The sequence below is a fragment of the Hippocampus bargibanti genome, linkage group LG19 (genome assembly GCF_051943395.1).
Source record: "Hippocampus bargibanti isolate YZ-2025 linkage group LG19, ASM5194339v1, whole genome shotgun sequence".
Classification (NCBI taxonomy): Eukaryota; Metazoa; Chordata; class Actinopteri; order Syngnathiformes; family Syngnathidae; genus Hippocampus; species Hippocampus bargibanti.
Genome location: NC_142752.1, coordinates 473,955 through 495,173, shown reverse-complemented (window position 1 = coordinate 495,173; position 21,219 = coordinate 473,955). Strand labels below are relative to the sequence as shown.

Below are 21,219 nucleotides of genomic sequence, written 5' to 3'. Positions count from 1 at the left end.
AGAGCCGTAATTCCCATCACTATAATAATAATTAATAATGATACATTTCATTTGTAAGCGCCTTTCAAAACTCTCAAGGTCACTTTACAGTCACGGGATAATTTTATTTTCTCTGAGTGAGCAGCGGCAGCCACACGTGTCAGTGTTCACTCAACCCGGAAGTAACTCAAATGGATAGAAAGCTAGCTAGATTGCTATCCAGTTAGATAGCTAATATATAGATAGCCAGTTTGCCAGATAGATAGCTAATGGCCAGCTATTCGACAACTTTTAAAGGACAACCGACGCCTCCGGACATGTTGTGTCCATAATTTGTAAAATCACTTCAAATGACTTCTACTGAGCGTATTTGACAAAGATTCCACCGCATATTAAAGCGATATTTGACCTTTTAAGACTCGCGCGGAATATTCAGGAAGTCTTGTTTTCCAGTTGGTGACGATGCCCTAAGTGACGTCACGGAGGGAACGCTCGTGACAGAGAAAGCGACACACAATGCATTTTGGGTACTTTGTTGATGGCGAAATTAGAAGGGAAACACAAAAATAACGCAATGGTGAATGGTTGTGTGTTGCACCAAGACTACTATTTGATACTAGTTGACTATTTGATTCTGGAGCAAGGCAAGACGTCCTGGCGTGACACGACAAACAAGGGGGCGGGACCTTCTGAAACTGGCCACTTGCGGTTTCATTTTTTTTTGCAGTTTCAGCACCCTTTGTCATTTTGATTGGTGTTTTGCATTGGACTAAAAATATCCGCCTGCGTGTTTTGGCTATTTTAGATGCTCAAACGTTTTTCTGATGTCAGTTCGGAAACAAAAAAATGGTGTCGGTTGTCCTTTAAGAAGTTTTATACGAAGTCAAAAAGTAAATGACTCGAATCCAGCATCCGATGCTATCATCATGCCGCTCGACCGTATTTATTTAACTGGTTAATTGTTTCTTCACCTTATAAAGCCGTAACAAAAATAATTAATGAATGTGAGGGAAAAACACAACGTCAAGTAACATTTATAATAATAATCCATTTCATTTGGAAGCGCCTTTCAAAACTCTCAAGGTCACTTTAGTCACACGATCCATTTTTCTGTGGGTGAGCAGCGGCAGCCACATGTGCCAGTGCCATGTGCCACTCCGCCTGGAAGTAACTCAAATAGATAGAAAACTAGCTAGCTAGGTACCAGATAGCTAATAGGTAGCCAGCCAGCTAGCATGCTAATAGACAGCCAGCTAGCTAATAGATAGCCAGCCAGCCGGATAGATAGCTAACAGACAGCCAACTGGCGAGCTAGCCAATAGATAGCCCGCTGGCGAGCTAGCCAATAGAGGGTTAACCTGCGGTAAGTCAAAACAGATGTCGCCATTTTGTGCCGGGAGGAGAAGTGCAAATTTGAACACGGCAATAGTTTCACAAAACACGCTACAGTATTTGGATGAAAACAAAACAAAATGAACGTCTTCTTTTCTGTCTCTAAACGCTTTCAGTGTCAAAGTCGCAAACCTGCAGCGAGGAAGGAGCGAAAACAACAAAACGACATTGCGGCCCGCTGGCTCACACGGCGTCCATCTCGGGGCAGATGGCGTCGGGGCCGCCCGGACTCAGTTCGCACAAGTAGAAAAGGGTCTCTTCGCTGGCCTGGGCCTCGGTCAGGGGCTCCAGGCGGACCAGGGAGCTGCGCCCGGGTCGCCTGGACTCCACGCCGCCGTCCATCAGAGCTTCCGAGCTCAGGTAAGCGGTCGAGGGCGAGGAGATGTCCGGCGGCGGGGCGCTAACCCCGCCCAGCTCCGTTTCCGCCGGGGCGGCGCAACCGTCGAAGAAGGCCAACAGGGGGCAGGAAGTGTACTGGATCAGCTGCTTATCTGATGATGATAATAATAATAATACATGTCATTTATATGAGTACACATTTGAGAGGATGAGCACACGTCCAACGCCAACTTCCATTTTCTCGGCAGCTCACCCGTGTTGTTTTCCACTTGCTTGCCTTGCGGCGCCGTTTGTTTGGAGGAAGCGCTCTCCTGGAAAGCGGGGAAATCAAAATGTGAGTATCTATTAGCTCGCGAGCTAGCTAGCTTTTTATTCATGTGAGTTATTCCGGGTTGAGTGAACGAACGCTGGCGCGTGTGGCTGCTGCTGCTCACCCACGGAAAAAAAGTATCCTGTGACTGTAAAGTGACCTTGAGAGTTTTGAAAGGCACTTAGAAATGACATGTATTATTATTATTATTTGTGTTTTCCCTGCTGTTTATTCCGCTTTGAAGCGCTGTTTGAAATCTTCCGTCTGCGCTCTTAAAAAGCCACTTGAGTTGCGTTTTGTCATTTTTACCTCGTAGGAATCGACGTCGACGCCCGGTTTGCCGTAAAGCATGGCCTGAAAGTCCTCCAGACTGCAGTCGATGCTGCCCAAATAGTCCATCAGCTCAAGCCTGACAACGGATTCACGACATTAGCCAGGTAGCTAACGGCATATTGGCCTCAAAACGCAACCCGGCCGTGGAGGAATTGGCGCTAACTGGTGGATCGAGCGTTTCAGAATGAGAAGAACGTTAACCGCTAGCAAAAAACAAAGGGGAAACGTACTTTCCCAGGAGGTTGATATTCTGCGAGATGGCCGCGTTTTCCTTGAGGATGGAGTCCATCACCTTGACGTGGTCATCCAGACTTTTGTTGAGCAAAAGAGCGCTACTGGTCGGCCCGTTGCCGTCCGCCACGCCGCTCCTCGTCTGGACGCCGGCGGCGCCGGGTTCCGTCTCGGATTCCGGCACCGCGTGGGGTTCCGCGTCCACTTTTACCACGCCGACGTCACTGAGGGTGATTGACAAAAGGCCGTAAAGCGTAAACACGACGCATCAATTGGCTGTAAAATGCCATCCGCTTTATTTTTGAGTCAGCCAATCCTCCATGAAGCGTCTCCAGCGGGTCCACAATGTTGCTGCTCGCCTCTTGACTGATACTCGTGAGAGGGAGCATATACTGGAACTCCTACTCTGGCATCCCTTTACTAGCTCCCTATACATATTCGACTTCTTTGCTCTATAAAGATATGTATAACTGACTAGCTAGCTAGCTATTTGATATCTATTAGCTTGCTGGCTAAATATTTGCTATCTATTACCTCTCTGGCTATCGAGCCGGCTATCTAATAGTTATATATTAGCTATCTAGCTGGCTATATATTTGCTATCTATTAGCTAGTTGGCTACCTAGCTTTCTATCTATTTGAGTTATTCCGGGTTGAGCTAGCTAACTTGATCTATTTTAGTTTTGCCTGATTGAACGGGGTCATTGTTGCTGGCTACCTAGCTAGCTAGCTATTTGCTATCTATTAGCTGTCTGGCTAGCTAGCTATCTATTATCTATTAGTGAGCTAGCTTTCCATCTATTTGAGTTACTTCCGGGTTGAGGGAACGCTGGCGCGTGTGGCTGCCGCTGCTCACCCACGGAAAAACTTCTCCTGTTACTTTAAAGTGACCTTGAGAGTTTAGAAAGGCTCTTAGAAATGAAATGTGTTATTATTATTATATAAATCAAGATGAATTGTATTGTAAATAAAATAAAAATAAAGAATGACCATTCGAGAGCCTAATGTTTGTCTTCTTTTCAGGAAGGACTCCATTTCTCCCGCCATTGAGGAGAAGGACTCACCACAACTCGTTATTTCTGGGCGACTCGTCTTTGATTTCGGCGGCCCTCTCCACGACGTGTTCGGTGAAGTCACAGATGATGACGTCCTCCACGTCCTCGGACTTCACGCTAGTTCGACTGCTGACGGGCGACTGAGAGGTGAGGAGAAAAACAAAAGCGAATCAAGCGGCCATGTTTAAAAAAAAAAAAAACACACAACAAAACAAAAAATCCAATGGAAGTGAGTGGAACCGACCTGCTCGACGCACACTTTGTCGTCGTAGATCTCGTGAAAATATTTGGCCTTCTTTCCGTTGCTGTTCATGAGAATTGGCCTGTCCCCCCAAAAATTATAAGAATCAATGACATAGCTTTCAAAATCAATTTAATTGACACACGAAAACTGTTTTTATATTTCCTTGGAATGTCTGCCATCTTGAAATTGGCTTGATGAATTGAAGTCTGTGTGTGTGACAAAGAAATCAGAAATACGGAAGTACAGTGATACCTCAGCTCACGAACATAATTGGTTCCCAGAAAGTGTGTCTTCCAAACATTAATTTCCCATAGGAAACCATAAAAAATGAGAATAATCCGTTCCCAGGTCCCCATAAAACATCATTTTCCACTAAATAAGCCTTAAAAATACACAAAATATACCTTATTTTATATATAATAAATATGCTATTGTATTAAAATTAAATAAATAAACTGTACCGTATAATAAAGTTGACCTTTGTGATGGTCGTTGATCTAGTTGCCTCTTGATGATATTCGAATGAAGTTGCCATGCTTTCTGGGCAATAATACCCTCATTCACACTGTCCCATGCTAGCTAGCTGCTTTTCGGTCATCCAAATCAACAGAAATTTTTCTTAGACAACTCAGAAACACCCGTAGCCACACGTAGCAATGGTCGACTTAGCATACTAGTACTGGGACGCTAAGTCACACAAACGCACACCTTGTTGGTGGTTTTTGATGATCTTCTGCTCGACCATCATTTTCTTTTGTGTTCTCTTCAGTTTAACACTAGCCTGTGATGGGGTCTTTTTTTCGGTCCCATAATAGCAAAAGTACTACACTCGATAACAAACCACATCTGTACGGAAAGAAAGGGGGTGTGGAAAACTAGTCCGCCAGCCATTGTGGCGCTCCGTGTGTTTCCCGAAAAGTAGTTTGTACGCCAAGATTATATTCTCGCGAATTTAATGTTCGTAAGGCGAAAAGTTCGTTTGCTAAGGCGTTCGTAAACTGGGGGATCACTGTAATGTTATATAGATATACTGTAGATATATTTTTTTGCAGCACTTGACTTGAACACTCGCCTTTTGCGCTTTAAATTTAACAGGTGGTTGTTCTGTACCAGCGTGACGATGAAATGAACCAACTGGGGAGAGAGAAAAAACACGTTGTTTTTATCGTCATCGAGGAAAAGGACGCCTTTTCAGAGTCGAGACCTTCTTGATGAGCTGTTGCTGATGGACGTGCTTCTGTCTCAAATCGGAGATCTCGGTCCACAGAGTTTCATTCTCCCTAAAAGACAAGACGAGTACCAGAGAGGTCGGCTTAGAAGGGGACACCTTGTACCTCCGCCATTTTGGAATGATCCCATTGTTGAGGTGAATGACTGAAAAAGATCAATTATGGGATGGCGGGGGTGGGCTTCCTGGAAGCCCCCCCACTGACCTCTTCAGGGTTGTCAGCCTGATGTCGATGTTTTCTTGCTTGCTGTGAACGCTCTGGACGCTAGCCAAGATCTTGGACAGGTCTTGTTGTCGAATCGTAGTTTCCTCTGGACGGGTATTTGAGACCTTGGTGACCCCAACCCCCCCCCAAAAAAAACCCACAAATTCAAGAATCGTGTACACGGGTCATCTTTAAAGCAGAGTTTCTTATGCGGTTGACAGTGTCTGAAATAACGTGTGCCCGGATGCCCGGGGCATGCAACTTTTACGTCGGGCGTACAACTTACAAAAATTGACAAACGAACCGGTTTGTATACGTTTCGTTTTCGGTTTTGATGAATGAAAGTTTTCTTGTTTTAGTGCGATGGTGATATCGTTTGTGGTAGTTTTGAAAGTTGTACGCCTGACGAAAAAGTTGCACGCCCCGGGCATCCGGGCGGGCGTTATTTCAGACACTGCTATTGACCAACGTTACCTTTCTCTTGATGTTCTCCAGCAGTTCATCCTGTCCATGTTTGAAGCAAGCGTGCTGAAACTCCACTCCAGGCCCCTCGTCTCTCTCCTGGTTGACCATGCCTTGCTCAAGGTGCATCACTTTACGGAATCCATCTGAATCCAAAGTGGAATTTGGTCACAATCAAGCGGAATGGGGCGCCATCATTAGATTTCGGTAGGTACAGTGATACCTCGGTTTACGAACCTTTTGGCTTGCGCACTTTTCGGTTTACGAACGTTAAATTTATGACAATTTTACCTTGGCATACAAACTATTTTTGGGGATACACATGGAGCGCCACATTAAAGAGACAGGCAGATGACAGAGAGAGAGTAAGAAAATGGATAGAAAACAGTGACATTTTGACTCGTTTCAACTTTGATAGTTCAAAGGCAGAGTGTAGACTGCAAGGTTCAAATTCCCATCAATCAGGCTCCACAAATAACCCGCACAAGCCATCTGTACACTTGATGCAAAAAGCTATCAACCCAGCTAAACAGAACACAATTGATGAGGAACAAGGTAAAATGATCGCAGAGAAAGCACAGCAACTTCCCTCGGATATCGTCGAGGAAACCTGGAAGTTCGTCATGCATTGATGATTTAAGGCTAGCCACGGATGGTTCGAGAACTTTTAAGCGTCGTACAGGGATTCATAGTCTTATTCGTCATGGTGAGGCAGCCAGTTCTGACGATAAAGCTGCCAAAGCTTACAAGGAATCATTCCTCAAGATGGTTGAAGAAGATGGCTACGTTCCTCATCAAGTGTTTAATGCTGATGAAAGCGGCCACTCCATTCCATCAAGCCATCAACGACCATCACAAAGGTCAATAAAACCACTTTATTATTCAGTACAGTTTATTTAATTATACTACCATAGCACATTTATTATACATACAATAAGGTATATTTTGTGTCGTTTTAAGGGTTAGAAAATTAGAAAATGATGTTTTATGGGGACCTGGGAATGGATTATTGTCATTTTAATGGTTTCCTATGGGAAATTAATTTTTGGGATACACACTTTTCGCCTTACACACTCTGTCTGGGGACCAATTAAGTTGGTAAGCCAAGGTATCACTGTACTTTCATGCCCATGAACACATATCTTGATATAGTCGCTGTTAAAAGCGTCAAGTTTATTCTGTGAGAGGACGAAGTTATTCTTACACATATTGAGCTGCCGGATGAAGCTGGCCATGTTGTTGTGCTTGAAGAATTTGGGAAGAATCTCCTTAGCGAAGCGCTGCTCATCCAGCACCAGGAAGCTATTGCCCTCCTGCCAACACAACCAAAGCTGCCATTTTCACTCATTTGGGAATTGAAAATATGACGTAGAGCGCTATTCCAGAATTAGTTCCGGTGTTTTTTCTTGCTCGGGTGCCGATAAAGCGATGGCGAGACCCCTGGCATTGTTTTCCCTTCCATAAGGGGGCAGCACAAATACTACTATTTGATACTAGTTGACACGAATTCCCAGCAGACAAATTTCCAACGGAGCTTGTGCATTTTCTGGGAGCTACATTGGAGTCCAGACGCCTCATAATGATACGGAAGGACTTCTTTTTTCGATTGCAAACATTTATGTTTTCCTCTTCAGAACTAGTTGAATCATATTCATAACTGGATGAGTAACAAGAAATTATTTTTTTCCCCGAGTCTGGAGCCATTGTTTTGATTCTAGCACAAGTCAAGATGTCCTGGTGTGACGTCACGAACAAGGGGGCGGGACCTTTTGAAACTCGCCATTTCAAAGTAGTTTTGGGACACTTTCACTCATTTTTATTGGTGGTTTTGCATTTGACTAAAAATACCAGCCTGTGTGTTTGTGGGTATTTTAGATGCTATAAAACGTTTTTCTGATGTCGGTTAGGAAAAAAAACAAAAAAATGGTGTCGGTTGTCCTTGAAGCCAGTGGTCCCCAACCTTTTTGCGCCACGGACCGGTTTAATGCCAGACAATATTTTCACGGACCGGGGGATAAATACAACAAAATAAAATGATACGACAGGCAGGCATTTTTTGCCTCATTTTGCTAGCTTACGGTGGGCTAATTTTAGAGGTATGTATCACGTGACCTAGACCTAGCGTTTTGACATACGTCAAGAGTAAGTCATGGTACCGGTCCGCTTAAGCAACAAAAAAAACCGAGGAGTCATTTAAGGAGCCACAGGAGCCGGATCTTTTTAGTGAGCTGAGTCGAAAGAACCAGCTCTCTGAAAGCAGCCGGAATTCCCATCACTAATCCAATTGTAAATAAAAAAAAAAGGACATCGACCGTTGGTTGTGGTACATTTAGCAACAAGCTAGACTGTTGCTAGCTACGATTCACTGGACTCGCACATGTTTATATAACCCCCCCCCCCCCTAAAAAAAACAAACAAACGCGTCCTATTGACAGCGCGTTAACATTTCACATTTTGTTAATATGCAAATGGCTGTGAGACGGCGAGGGTCAACGGCTAAAGTGGCCACCCCCATTTTGGTGTTAGCTTCTTCCACCAGCGAGCTAATGATGGCGCACCGTGGCGACCTTACCTGACTCCAGCAAATAAGTTCGTTGGTGTCCGCATCCTCCACCAGCGTCCACAATTTGCTGAGGAAAGCCGGCACGTTCGAGTTGTGTTTCATCTCGACGCCCCAATGATTTTCACGAAGTATCCGCGATAACTTGTGGCCAGTGTGGCGATGCGATTGTTTACCGTTTGGTGGAGCAGGTTCCTACAACTTCCGTTTCTAGTGCTTTGGGGGCTGATTGGTCAAAAAGGAGTTTTTACGTAATGAACCTCACGTGGGATAACACGCGTGCGGGCAACGTGGAAAACCGCGAGATGGCGACTATAGCGTGGGATTTTTTGTGTTTTATTTTGACTTGAGCGAATCACTTTAAAGACTCTTTTCGTTCTCTATGTGTGCTCGTGCCTGTTTAATGTTGTCGCCCCTAGTGACCCCCACTCGTGAATGCAATCTCTCGGGATTGTCGCTTCCGGTTTTTGGAACTCGGTGTTTTCTCAGTTGAAAGTTGAAACAGAAATAAATTTACGTATCCTTCAAATGAGTCATGAGTGATATTGTCATATTAAAAAATAACGGTAAAACCCAAACCATATATTTGTGTTTTTTATTCGCGACGGCACTTCCTGTCAAAAAGGGGCGGGGCGAGGAAACCCGGAAGTGGAAACTCAAGCGGCAAATACAACAAGTTGCCTTCGAACACATTGTTTCTCGTCGGGCGTTGAGGCGTTTTTCTTGTTTCTACTTTTGAAATAAGTATCATTTTAGCCTTCAGTATGATAACAACCTAGGCAGTTTGACCTTGGACCCCTAAATGGATGACAAAGCAAACGGATAACGTTGCTAGTCCGCGACAACAGCGGCGGTATGAACATTATTTTGCTTTCACACAGACGAAAATGGCTTCCGTGATTTCAATGCAAAGCGGCAGGTGGCATCGGGAATTAATTGCTCAGAAGGCGTGCGTTTCGTTGTAAATTATATTTATAACTGTATTTTATTTATTATTGTATCTGTTTTTCGTCTATGCTCGCCTGCGACTGTAAAGTGTCCTTGAGAGCTTTGAAAGGCGCTTGAAAATAAAATGTATTAAATAATTTGCACTGACTTGGCATGTGACACTTGTGCCAACAGTGGCCTTATATAGGTACCCTACAATTCGCCATAATCCACCGCGATTGTTTCTGTGCAGTGAACCGAGCGCACTCTATACTCGCATTTGTATATCATTGCATTTTTTGCGAAGTACGTAATCGTTTTTCGGTGGGATTTTCCAAGCTATGCATTTTATGATGACGTATTACACGTTCCCCTCCATGCCGATTCTTGAAATTTCGCAATACGACGGGGAGAAAAATTGAAGTTGACGCTCTTTTCGCTAACACTGCAGTTTATAAATGTGACTAAGTTGTATTTTTATAACTCATATAAGTGGTAGAATATATATTCTTCTCCATAACTGCCAAGTTTCAAGCAAATAGAAGCATAAACATATATTTCTAGAGCTCGCAATTTTCTTTCCTAGTACTATTAGGTGACAGCCATTATGGATTTCCGACGTAAATCTGCCTGCATTCGCTCGTTGATATTTTATTTTATTAATATTTTGAATCTTATCTCGTGTTTTCTGCTCTTGTTTATAACTTCAAAAGCTTTCCAATGGTAGTTTACTCGTTAAGATCTGACAAAGAATAAGAAAGTTATGATAGTTTACACTGTAATCAAGAACTCGGTCACAGATTTCCATTGTTTTAACAGGCAGAAAATCCCCTCTTAGTTCCTTATTATGTGTCATAAAACAATAATCTATACATCATTTGAAAGCTATGTAAATGCACTTTAATATGGTATTAGAAAATGTGTGATGAATTATTGAACAATTTTGTCACATCCCTATTTGATACTGTCTACAACTCACACTTGACTGTAAAGTGTCCTTGAGAGTTTAGAAAGGCGCTTCTAAATGAAATGTATTCTTATTATAATGCTCATGACCTTTGCTGTCGTTTTGTCTTTCTTTATTCAAGATGGCCCTGAATGCAGAACAGGAGGCGATGATTAGCCAGATGTTGGAAGCTTATATTTCCGAGTATCATCAAGACGACGTGGCCAAGCTGCTTGTGGCCTCCACTGACGACAGTCATCAGCCTGTTGTTATCAATGCTATGACCTTGTTTGAAGCCAACATGGAGGTACTTGAAACCCCCCGAAAACACACTCACTCCAACCAAAACATTCACTTCAGAACTGATTACCTATTTAATAATCAATAGTTTATTAGACACTCACTAAATGTCTATCTTACCTCTGATTTTACACGCTAAAACAACAATATATAAGTATTTTTTTGTCATATTTTCTGACATTTTCTGATCTATTAGCTATATAACTAACTAGCTGGCTAGCTAGCTATTTGCTGTCTATTGGCTATCATACTAGCTAGCTATCTATGTGCTGTCTATTAGCTATCTGCTGAATTATCTGGTTATCTCGCTGGCAATCTATTCGCTATCTGTCTAGCTAGCTATCTAGATGGCTAGCTATTAACTAGCTGTTAGCTAACTTAACTTCCGGGTTGAGTGAACGCTGGCGCGAATGGCTGCCGCTGCTCACCCGCTGGAAAAACTTGCCCTGTGCCTGTAAAGTGACCTTGAGAGTTTTGAAAGGCGCTTATAAATGAAATGTATTATTATTTTGATTGCCCGTGCATATTTATTGACATGTTCCTCGCCCTCAGATCGGTGACTATTTCAACGCCTATCCAAGTGAAGTCCTGACAATATTTGATCAAGTTTTGCACAAAACAGCCATGGAGTTGTCAGGGAAGCGTTTGGATGGATTGCGTCCAAGACAACCGCAAATGAATCTCACCCTCCATGCACGTATCACAGGTCAGATCTCCGAATCAACCAGTTTCTATTTTTGGTGATATCGTAGTGGTACACACCCCACATTTCCCGATCTGGAATGGCTTTTCAAGGGAAGCGCACGTGCGCGCGTGTGTGTTATCGTATAGCGAATTGAGCGAATTGTGAGACTAATAAAGGCAAATCCAATCCAATTGCCCTAACAGTAGCTATCAATTAGCTAGCAAGCTAGATTTCTATCTACAATATTTGAGTTACTTTGCCGTTGAGTGAACGCTGGCGCGTGTGGCTGCCGCTGTTCACCCACAGAAAAACTTATCCGGTGACCTTGAGAGTTTTGAAAGGCAATTACAAATGAAATACATTATTATTATTATTATTATTAGTAGTAGTATGATCTAGCTAGCTTGCTATTAGCTACCTAGCTAACTTTCTATCTATTTTAGTTATTCTGGGTTGAGTGAACGCCTTGAGAGTTTTGAAAGGCGTTCGAAATGTATTATTATGATGATGATCATGATTATTATTATTATATGTGCTGTATATCATGCATATTAGCATATTTGACAATAAAGCTGACTTTGATTATTTAGCTATCTATCTTTTAGATATGTAGCTATCTCACGATCAATTAGCTATCTAGCTAGCTTTCTATCTACAGTATTTGGCTGGCTGGTTAGCAAGCTATCTCTGTATATTTATTAGCTACATAGCTAGCTAGATTTCTGGCTAGTTAGCTATTAGCTATCTAGCTAGCTTTCCATCTATTTGAGTAGCTTTCAGGCTGAGTGAACGTTGGCGCGTGTGGCTACCGCTGCTCACCCGCAGAAAAAATATCCTGTGACTGTAAAGTGACCTTGAGTTTTGAAAGGCGCTTAGAGAGAAAATATATTTCGTATTATTATTATTTTTTATTGTTATAATTTGTTTTATTATTTGTTATTATTATTTTTATGTATTTTTTTTACATTTGTTTTTATTTTTTGTTTTTATCATTTTGTATTATTTTTTATTATTTTTACTATTTTTTTATTTTTCTTCTTCTTATTATTATATTTTAATTATTTTTATGATTATTACCTTCCCAGGTCTACCAGTTTGTCCAGAACTCACAAGGGACACCATCCCGCGGTCAAGAGATGTCGGGCATTTCCTGTCCGTCACGGGGATTGTCATCCGGACCAGTGTCGCCAAGGTAACCAATCCACAATTCGGCCATTTTTATTCGCTATTGAACTCCCGTTTGCGTAGGTTCTCGAGTACAAGCGCGACTACATGTGCACCAAATGCCGCCATGTTTTCGAGGTGCGTGCTGACTTTGAGCAGTTGTCCGCTTTCGTCCCACCGCTGACGTGTCCCAATCCCCACGGCTGCAAATCCTACAAGTTCAACTTCCTGTCCAAAGGTTCGGAGCCCACGGCTTGCCGGGATTACCAGGAAATCAAAATACAAGAGCAAGTAAGATGTGTTTGTTTGTTTTTTTTGTTTTTTTTTAATTTTACCCGTACCGCCTCATTGCTCATTAAATGCTCATTTCAATCGCCATCTGCATCCACAGGTGCAAAGGTTGTCAGTGGGCAGTATTCCTCGTTCCATGGTGGTGGTTCTGGAGGATGACCTGGTGGATAGTTGTAAGTCAGGTACGAAGCTAACATGTTTATTTTCCAAATGACGCTTTCAATTGGATTGGATGTACCTTTATTCGTCTCGCAGTGGAGACATTGACATTTCACAGCAGCAAAGTTATGGAAAGGAAAGAAAGGAGTAGAAAACAAAATACAGGAACTGCTGGAAAGGCAGCCACTCTCGTGGCGCCATCTTGAAGTCAAAAAAAAAAACTACGTTCCTCATCAAGTGTAATGCTGATGAAAGCGGCCACTCCATTCCATCAAGCCATCAACGATCATCACAAAGGTCAATAAAAGCACTTTATTATACAGTACCGTTTTCTTTAATTATAATACCATAGCACATTGTATTATTATACATACAATAAGGTTTATTTTGTGTAGTTTTAAGGGTTAGAAAGTAGAAAATTCAGTTTTATGGGGACCTGGGAACGGATCATTCTCATTTTAATGGTTTCCTATGGGAAATAAATTTTTGGGATACACACTTTTCGCCTTACACACTCTGTCTGGGAAGCAATTAAGTTGGTAAGCCAAGGTATGACTGTATTTCTTTCTTTAGTGTCAGCTGATGCAACGTTTTGATCCTCTTGTCTTCGCCAGGAGACGACGTGACGGTTTACGGAGTGATGCGCCAACGCTGGAAACCCTTTGATGAAGGCGCCTGCTGCGACGTGGAGCTGGTCCTCAAAGCCAACAACGTGGAAGTCAACAACCAGCAAGGAGCCGCTTCTTTACTGCTGGAAGATGTTCAGAAGGAATTCCAAGAATTCTGGGAAGTCCACAAACGGGATCCGATCGCCGGTGAGAAGTTCTACCACGCTTCTTAGGTTCTTCTTGAAGATTTTTTATTTTTTTTTTAATTCTGTCTTGATCGTCTGTAGGTAGGAACCAGATCTTGCTGAGTCTGTGCCCTCAAGTGTTCGGCATGTATGTCATCAAACTGGCCGTTGCCATGGTGCTCGCTGGCGGGGTGCAGAGAATCGATTCTTCTGGAACCAAAACCAGAGGTTTTTATCCCCTTGCGTATTTCAAACCAAAGCACCGGCGTACAAACCTTTAGTCCTATTTGCTGTCTAACTAGCTAGATAGCTAGCTATCTATTAGTCATCGATTAGCTACTTAGCCAGCTTGATCTATTTGAGTTATTCTCGGGGTCACCGTTGCTGGCGACCTAGCGAGCTATCTATTTGCTATCTATTAGCTGTCTAACTAGCTAGCTATCTATTAGCTAGCTAGCTTGATCTATTTTAGTTATTCCCGGTTGAACGGTGGTCACCGTTGCTGGCTAACTAGCTAACGATCTAGCTCGCTGTCTATTTGCTATTAGCTGTCTAAATAGCAATGTAGTTATCTATTAGCTAGCTAGCTAATTTGATCTATTTGAGTTATTCCCGGTAGAAAGAGGTCACCATTGCTGGCTAACTAGCTAGCTATCTATTAGCTATATGGCTACCTACTTAGCTATTTGAGTCTGGAACATATTAGCTAGCTTTCTATTAGCTAGCTACCTAGCTTTCTATCTATTTTAGTTACTTCCCGGTTGAGTGAACGCTGGCGCGTGTGGCTGCCGCTGCTCACCCATAAAAAAACTCATCCTGTGACTGTAAAGTGACCTTGAGAGTTTTGAAAGGCGCTTAGAAATCAAATGTATGACGATGATTATTTTGCCCTTGCAGGCGAATGTCACCTGTTGCTGGTCGGGGACCCCGGCACGGGCAAATCTCAATTTTTAAAATACGCCGCCAAGATGATGCCTCGCTCGGTGCTCACGGCTGGAATCGGTTCAACGAGTGCAGGTTCTCCCGCGTCCTTCAACGTCCAGTTGCGTCGCCGATGGCGACTGAGCGCACGTGTTTCCTCGATGGCCGCAGGGTTGACGGTGGCCGCGGTGAAGGACGGCGGCGATTGGCATCTGGAGGCGGGCGCCTTGGTCCTCTCGGACGGCGGGTTATGCTGCATCGACGAGTTCAACAGCATCAAGGAACGCGACCGCATCAGCATCCACGAAGCCATGGAGCAACAGTCCATTAGCGTCGCCAAGGCTGGGTGAGGATCTTCGTTGCAAGGTTAAAACAAAACAAAACTGATGGAAAGCTAAAATGAAATATAATCAAGAAAAAAGAAATAATCTCAATCATAATAAAATATAATAAATACAAACAATATGTCATAAAAAAATTACAATATATATATATATATATATATCTACATAAAATAAATACAAGTAAATAAAAAATAATAGTAAAATAAATAAAAAAATAAACAAAATAAAATATATTCATAAAAAAATAAAATAAAAACATAAATAAAATAATAATAAAAAAATAAACAAAATAAATAAATAAAAATAATAAAATAAAAAATAGTAAAATAAATAAAATAAAATAAATAAATGAATATAAATAAATAATTGCTAAAATAAATAAATAAAATAAATTTAAAAAATAACGTTAAAACACATAAATAAACATTACAATTAAAATACATAAATAAAAAAAATAAAATTAAAATACATACATAAAAAATGTAACATAAATAATAATAATAAATAACAATAAAAAATAATTAAAAATAAAAGGAAAAAATATATAATAAATATAATGTATATATAAATAAATAAAGGACAACCGACAGCGTGTTTTTGTTTCCTAACTGCCATCAGAAAAACGTGTTATAGCATCTAAAATAGCCAAAACACACAAGCTGCTATTTGTAGTCAAATGCAAATCACCAATAAAAAAAATGACTTCAAGTGTCTGAAAACTGCCACAAAATGAGCTCGGAACTGGAGAGATTCGGAAAGTCCCGCCCCCTTGTTGGTGACGTCACGTCAGGATACTCCTTCACAAACTGCCTTGCTCCAGAATGTCCGGACTTGTCCGGAGGTTGTCCTTTAATGTCCTCTGCATTGTTTTTGTCCCCAGAATGGTCTGCAAGCTGAACACTCGAACGACCATTCTGGCAGCGACCAATCCCAAAAGCCAGTATGACCCAAACGAATCCCTGTCAGTCAATATCGCGCTGGCTAGCCCTTTGCTAAGTCGCTTCGACCTGGTTCTGGTTCTACTGGACGACAGAAATTCCGACTGGGACCGTATCATCTCCTCTTTTATTCTGGAGGACAGAGGTAAGGAGAAGATTGAGGACATGGATGTAACCCTCAAACTTGTCCCACTCCACGGTGTCATCGTTAGCGGGCTTGCCCTGAAGAAAGGAAAGAAAGAAGTAGAAAGAGCATGACAAGTTTAAAAATATATATTTTTGCTTGTAAATTCCATTCAATATCAGTTACCTAGCTAGCTACAGAGCTATCTTTTTGCTATCTATTACATCTGTCTAACTAGCTGGCTGTCTATTGCTATCTGGCTGGCTGGCTAGCTATCTAGCTAGCTATTTGGCTAGCTATCTGATATTCTTCTTTGTTCTCAGGGCTACCGTCCGAATGCTCCCCCGCCTTGTGGCCCATGGAGAAAATGAAGGCCTATTTCTGCGTCATCAAGCGTTTGCAGCCGCAGGTTTCGACGGAGGCTAACGCTATCCTATCAAGGTACTACCAGCTTCAAAGGCGTAGCGAAGGCCGCAACGCCGCACGCACGACCGTCCGCATGCTGGAGAGTTTGAGCAGACTGGCTGAAGGTGAGGATGTCATTTGCAGTCGTACAGTGATACCTCAGCTTACGAACGCAAAAGTGGTTGAAAAACCTCTGTTGATTTGGATTAACGAAAAGCAGCTAGCGTGGGACAGTGTGAGTGAGGGTATTATCGTCAACTTCACTCGGATATCATCAAGAGACAACGACATCGACCATCATAAAGGGAAATAAAATGACTTTATTATATAGTACAGTTTATTTCTTCAATTACAATCCAATAGCACACTTGTTTGCTATTTGTGTAGTTGTAAGGCTTATTTAGTAGTAATTTCTGTTTTATGCGGACCTAGGAACGGATTATTCTCATTTTAATGGTTTCCTATGGGAAATAAATGTTTGGAAGATGAACCTTTTGCCTTACAAACGCTTTCTGGGAACCAATTAAGTTTGTAAGCCAAGGTATCACTGTATATTTTGTGTAGTTGTAAGGCTTATTTAGTAGTAATTTCTGTTTTATGCGGACCGAGGAACGGATTATTCTCATTTTAATGGTTTCCTATGGGAAATAAATGTTTGGAAGATGAACCTTTTGCCTTACAAACGCTTTCTGGGAACTAATTAAGTTTGTAAGCCAAGGTATCACTGTATATTTTGTGTAGTTGTAAGTCTTATTTAGTAGTAATTTCTGTTTTATGCGGACCGAGGAACGGATTATTCTCATTTTAATGGTTTCCTATGGGAAATAAATGTTTCATTCCAATCCCCATGACTGACGTGTCTTAAAATCCTCACAGCCCACGCTCGACTCATGTATAGAGAAACTGTCACTATCCAGGATGCTGTGATGGCCGTTTCTGTCATGGAGTGCTCCATGCAGGTATTTCAAATAAGAATAATAATAATACATTTCATTTATGAGCGCTTTTCAATACTCACAAGGTCACTTGACAGTCAAAGGATATTTTTTCTGCGGGTGAGCAGCGGCAGCCACATGCGCCAGCATTCACTCAACCCGGAATAACTTAAATAGATAGAAAGGTAGCTAGCTAATACATAGCTAACAGCTAGCCAGCCAAATGGCTAGCCAGCTAATAGATAGCTAGCTAGTTAATTCCTAAATTATATGGGTCGTTCGTTGTCAGCGAATGGATGATGAATCCCGTGAAATTGTGATTTTGAAACACGAATGATATAGCGTTGACATGTTTTTATTTTTGGAGTCCGCTGACTTTAGAATACATTAGTTAATTCCTAAGTTACATGGGTCTGGAGTTATCTGAGCCTGAAATGGGGGCGTCTGTCCAAAATACAATGCAATACATCCTATTGATTTCTTTCGCGCTTTAACAACAGCTGAAGCTGGAACGAAGCGCTAACATGGGCAAAAAAGGCATGAGCTGCTTCCTTGTGGAAGGGAAAAACATCCCCAGAGGTCTGATTAGCGCTTTATCGGCAGCCCCTGCAAGAAAAAGCAAAACCCGTACAAATTTGGGAATGGCACTCCACATCAGCGCTTTTAGTTTAGAGTTAATCCATGTATTTATTTGTTTTCTTGTTATTATGATTATTATTATTTTTTATTTTTGGGGGATGAAATGAAAATGGTGGACGTTTGTGTCCTCTCTTAGGGTGGCGGTTTGCTGGGAAGTGTCAATGCAGTGCTGACCTCATTCCCCGATGACCCCGGTCAGCAGTACCAGAACCAGTGTCAGGTCCTTTTAGGAGGCCTGCAACTGCCCGACTTACTTCAGAAGGAGATGGACCGATTGGCCCGGTGGGTTCCTCTTGTCAGTTTGCCTGCCTGTCAACCATTTTAATTTATTCGGAAATTGAAGATTGTGACGTGTAGCACCGATAAAGCACCGGTCATACCTCTGGCGATGTGTTTCCTTTCCACAAGGGGCTGACGTTTGCCTTTTAGAATAAGAATAATAAGAATAGTAGTTGTAGTAGTCATAATAATAGTAGTAATAGTTATCATAGTAATAAGTACAGTACAGCTTATTTCTTTCATTACAATACAATAGCATTTATTATGCATAAAATAAGGTCTATTTTGTGTAGTTTTAAGGCTTATTTAGTCAAAAATGATGTTTTATGGGGACCTGGGAACAGATTATTCTCGTTTTAATGGTTTCTTATGGGAAAAAATGTTTGGAAGATGAACTTTTCGTCTTACACACTTTCTGGGAACCAATTAAGTTTGTAAGCCAAGGTATCACTGTATATGTTGTGTAGTTTTAAGGCTTATCTAGTCAAAAATTGTTTTTTTTTAGGCTCAAGAGCGGCACCGTGGCCTCTTCCAGCTCTGGGCAACCAACCGATGGCCACCATCCTCATCCCGTAGAAACGAACTTAGCGGCCGCTATGCTAACGGACACCCCAAAATCCCGCGCTAGCGCCGCTGAGCACGATAGCGGCTTGGATTGGTTCGACTCCATCACGCCAAACCAAATCGACCGTGCGGTTTTCACTTCCACTCAACTTGACGCTCATCGAAAAACACACTCGGACGTGACGGTGGATGTCAGTTCTTCCGGAAACGTCCATCGGGATTCAAATAGCGACCTGGCGCTAACTGTTGGCGCAGAGGAAGAAGGAGTGAAGGAAGACAAAGATCCGGACGCTCCACGTGGATCTGACTCCTTGGTCGCTAGTAGGGTCGATTCCGTCGCCAGAAACGCTCCAAACGTTCCACAGACGTTTAGCGCTAACGACAAAACTGAAATAACGCTTCCGGGGAATGACAAGAGACACAATCTAAAAAAGCTAGCAAGCTACATCAACACAAAAACCACTTTGGCTTTTCCACCAGAAGACCCGGAAAGGGAAAAACCACCAGCCGTAAGCCAAAGACCCGACACGACGAGTCCAAATAGTCACCGGAATAAAGGAAGTTTGAGCCCCGCTAAGTCCACCGTCACAGCCTCAACTTTAGCCAAGCTTTCAAGATTCTCTTTCGGCGTCACGGAAGCCCGATCGGTAGACCTGGAAAGGAATCGGCAAATGGAAGCTAACCCCTGTGAAAAACAATCTGCTAGCATAAAACGCACAAAACCGACTCCTTCTGGAACGCACGGGGTTAAAATAGGCTACGCTAAGGCTACAGGATTGCATCATCCTGTCAAGATGAAGAGGAAGTTTTTGGAATTGGCCCCATGTGACCCCCAAAATTCTCTCTTTAGCTCCTCCGGTGACTTAAATGATGACATTCTCGACACTGACTGGGATAAAGAAGTCACAAAGAAAGCCAAAGTGTGATATTACGAGAAGTAGCCCCTCCAAAAACCCCAAAAGATGGCATTTAAAAAATGCAATGTCATGGATGGCCACTAGAGGGAGACATTGATCTGTTGTAAATCGCCATTCTTCACCAATGCTTCTAAAAATGAGCCAGAAATGAGCAGGAGCTTGACTTTAGAGCTTTATTTCTCCTTTCAAGGACAACCGTCAACATTTCTTTCATTAATAATAATACTAAATAATCAAATAAATACAAATAAAATATATGCAATAAATAATACATAAAATAATGTTTAAAAAATACATAAAATAAATATAATATAGCTAAATAAATAAAAAAATAAAGGACTACCGATACCATTTTTTTTGTTTCCTAACTGACATCAGAAAAACGTTTTATAGCATCTAAAATAGCCAAAACACACAGGCTGATAGTTTTAGTCAGATGCAATAACTAACAAAAATTTAAATGACTTCAAGTGTCCCAAAACTGCCACAAAATGAGCCCGGAACTGGGCAGATTCAGAAAGTCCCGCCCCCTTGTTCGTGATGTCACTATTGGTCACACACTGCCTTGCTCCAGAATCAAAACAATGGCTTCAGATTCGGAAAAAGATGCTTTCTTGTTACTCATCGCGTTATGAATATGATTCAAATAGTTGTGAAGAGGAAAGCATAAATGTTTGCCATCCATTCAGGAAGTCCTTCCGTATCAAATCAAGCCGTTTGGACTCCGATGTAGCGCCCAGAAAATGCACAAGATGGCGCCCAAGCTCTGTTGGAAATGGGCTGATTTGTCCGCTGGGAATTGGTGTCAACTTGCACCTTCTTTATGCGTGTTATTGCAATTGGCTGCGACACGCAACGATTCTTTGTCCAATGCGCTCAGTAGAAGTCAATTGAAGTCATTTTACAAATTATGGACGCAACTTGTCCGGAGGTGTCGGTTGTCCTTTAAAACCTGCAACGACAGTCTTAGTTTGTCTTTTTAAACAAAAAAAAAACCAACAACGACTTTTTAGTGCTTTTCGCAGTCGACGAGGCGTGCCGAATCCGAAAGGCAAATGAGCGCGCCGTCACAACAAAGCCATTTTGACAGCGTTGGGCTAATTGGATTTGGATTGCGAGCGTACATCAAAAGACGTCTGCTGCTCGGTAAAAATGGCAGTAATTAGGGCTTTCGTCAACAACCCGAGGGAGATTAAGGAGTGAGGTTAACAGGACAATATGTTAGCAACCCTAATTTCACATTTATTTTATACATTGTAAAAGAATAGTTGGATGCAAAAAAGAAACATGAAAACAAGGTAGCCTTTTTCGCTACATTTTGGGCTAATTTGTGGGACAAGATGGAGGAGTTGGCGAGGACTAATTTGCACTTCTTTGACACCTTTGATTAAAAAAAAGAATGCATCACAAAAATATTAGTTTCCGGCGCGTTTTGCAAAAAAACATATTGGACAATGTGATACATTGATACCTCAGTTTACAAACACTTTAGCTCACGAACTTTTCTTGGCTAACTAGTTTTCGGCGGACAAACCAAATGGCCGTATTGA

At 42.0% G+C, this 21,219-nt stretch overlaps 2 protein-coding genes and 1 long non-coding RNA gene across 3 annotated transcripts; 2 read left to right on the top strand and 1 right to left on the bottom strand.

Annotated features, from left to right (window-relative positions):
• Window positions 1–890: 890 nt before the first annotated feature.
• hsf2 (heat shock transcription factor 2) lies at window positions 891–8,759 on the bottom strand. Its single transcript, XM_089022436.1, has 12 exons — window positions 8,351–8,759; window positions 6,983–7,091; window positions 5,791–5,924; window positions 5,317–5,441; window positions 5,088–5,163; window positions 4,956–5,017; window positions 3,884–3,962; window positions 3,649–3,779; window positions 2,584–2,808; window positions 2,330–2,429; window positions 1,964–2,021; window positions 891–1,862 (listed from the first exon to the last, which is right to left on the bottom strand). Exons 1-12 carry the CDS (start codon window positions 8,441–8,443, stop codon window positions 1,555–1,557), a joined length of 1,500 nt encoding a protein of 499 aa, XP_088878562.1. The 5' UTR covers window positions 8,444–8,759; the 3' UTR covers window positions 891–1,554.
• Window positions 2,337–5,117, top strand: LOC148883406 (uncharacterized). The gene is made up of 3 exons (XR_016118518.1): window positions 2,337–2,457; window positions 3,608–3,786; window positions 4,979–5,117. It is a non-coding gene; the product is annotated as an uncharacterized LOC148883406 (long non-coding RNA).
• A 235-nt stretch (window positions 8,760–8,994) lies between the features above and the next one.
• On the top strand, window positions 8,995–19,821 carry mcm9 (minichromosome maintenance 9 homologous recombination repair factor). The gene is made up of 15 exons (XM_089022424.1): window positions 8,995–9,191; window positions 10,354–10,518; window positions 11,064–11,217; window positions 12,282–12,388; window positions 12,445–12,651; window positions 12,752–12,833; window positions 13,425–13,625; window positions 13,706–13,831; window positions 14,501–14,620; window positions 14,696–14,870; window positions 15,749–15,951; window positions 16,254–16,460; window positions 17,212–17,294; window positions 18,046–18,191; window positions 18,694–19,821. The coding sequence occupies exons 2-15, from the start codon at window positions 10,354–10,356 to the stop codon at window positions 19,676–19,678; spliced, it is 2,961 nt and encodes a 986-aa protein (XP_088878550.1). The 5' UTR covers window positions 8,995–9,191; the 3' UTR covers window positions 19,679–19,821.
• Window positions 19,822–21,219: the final 1,398 nt, after the last annotated feature.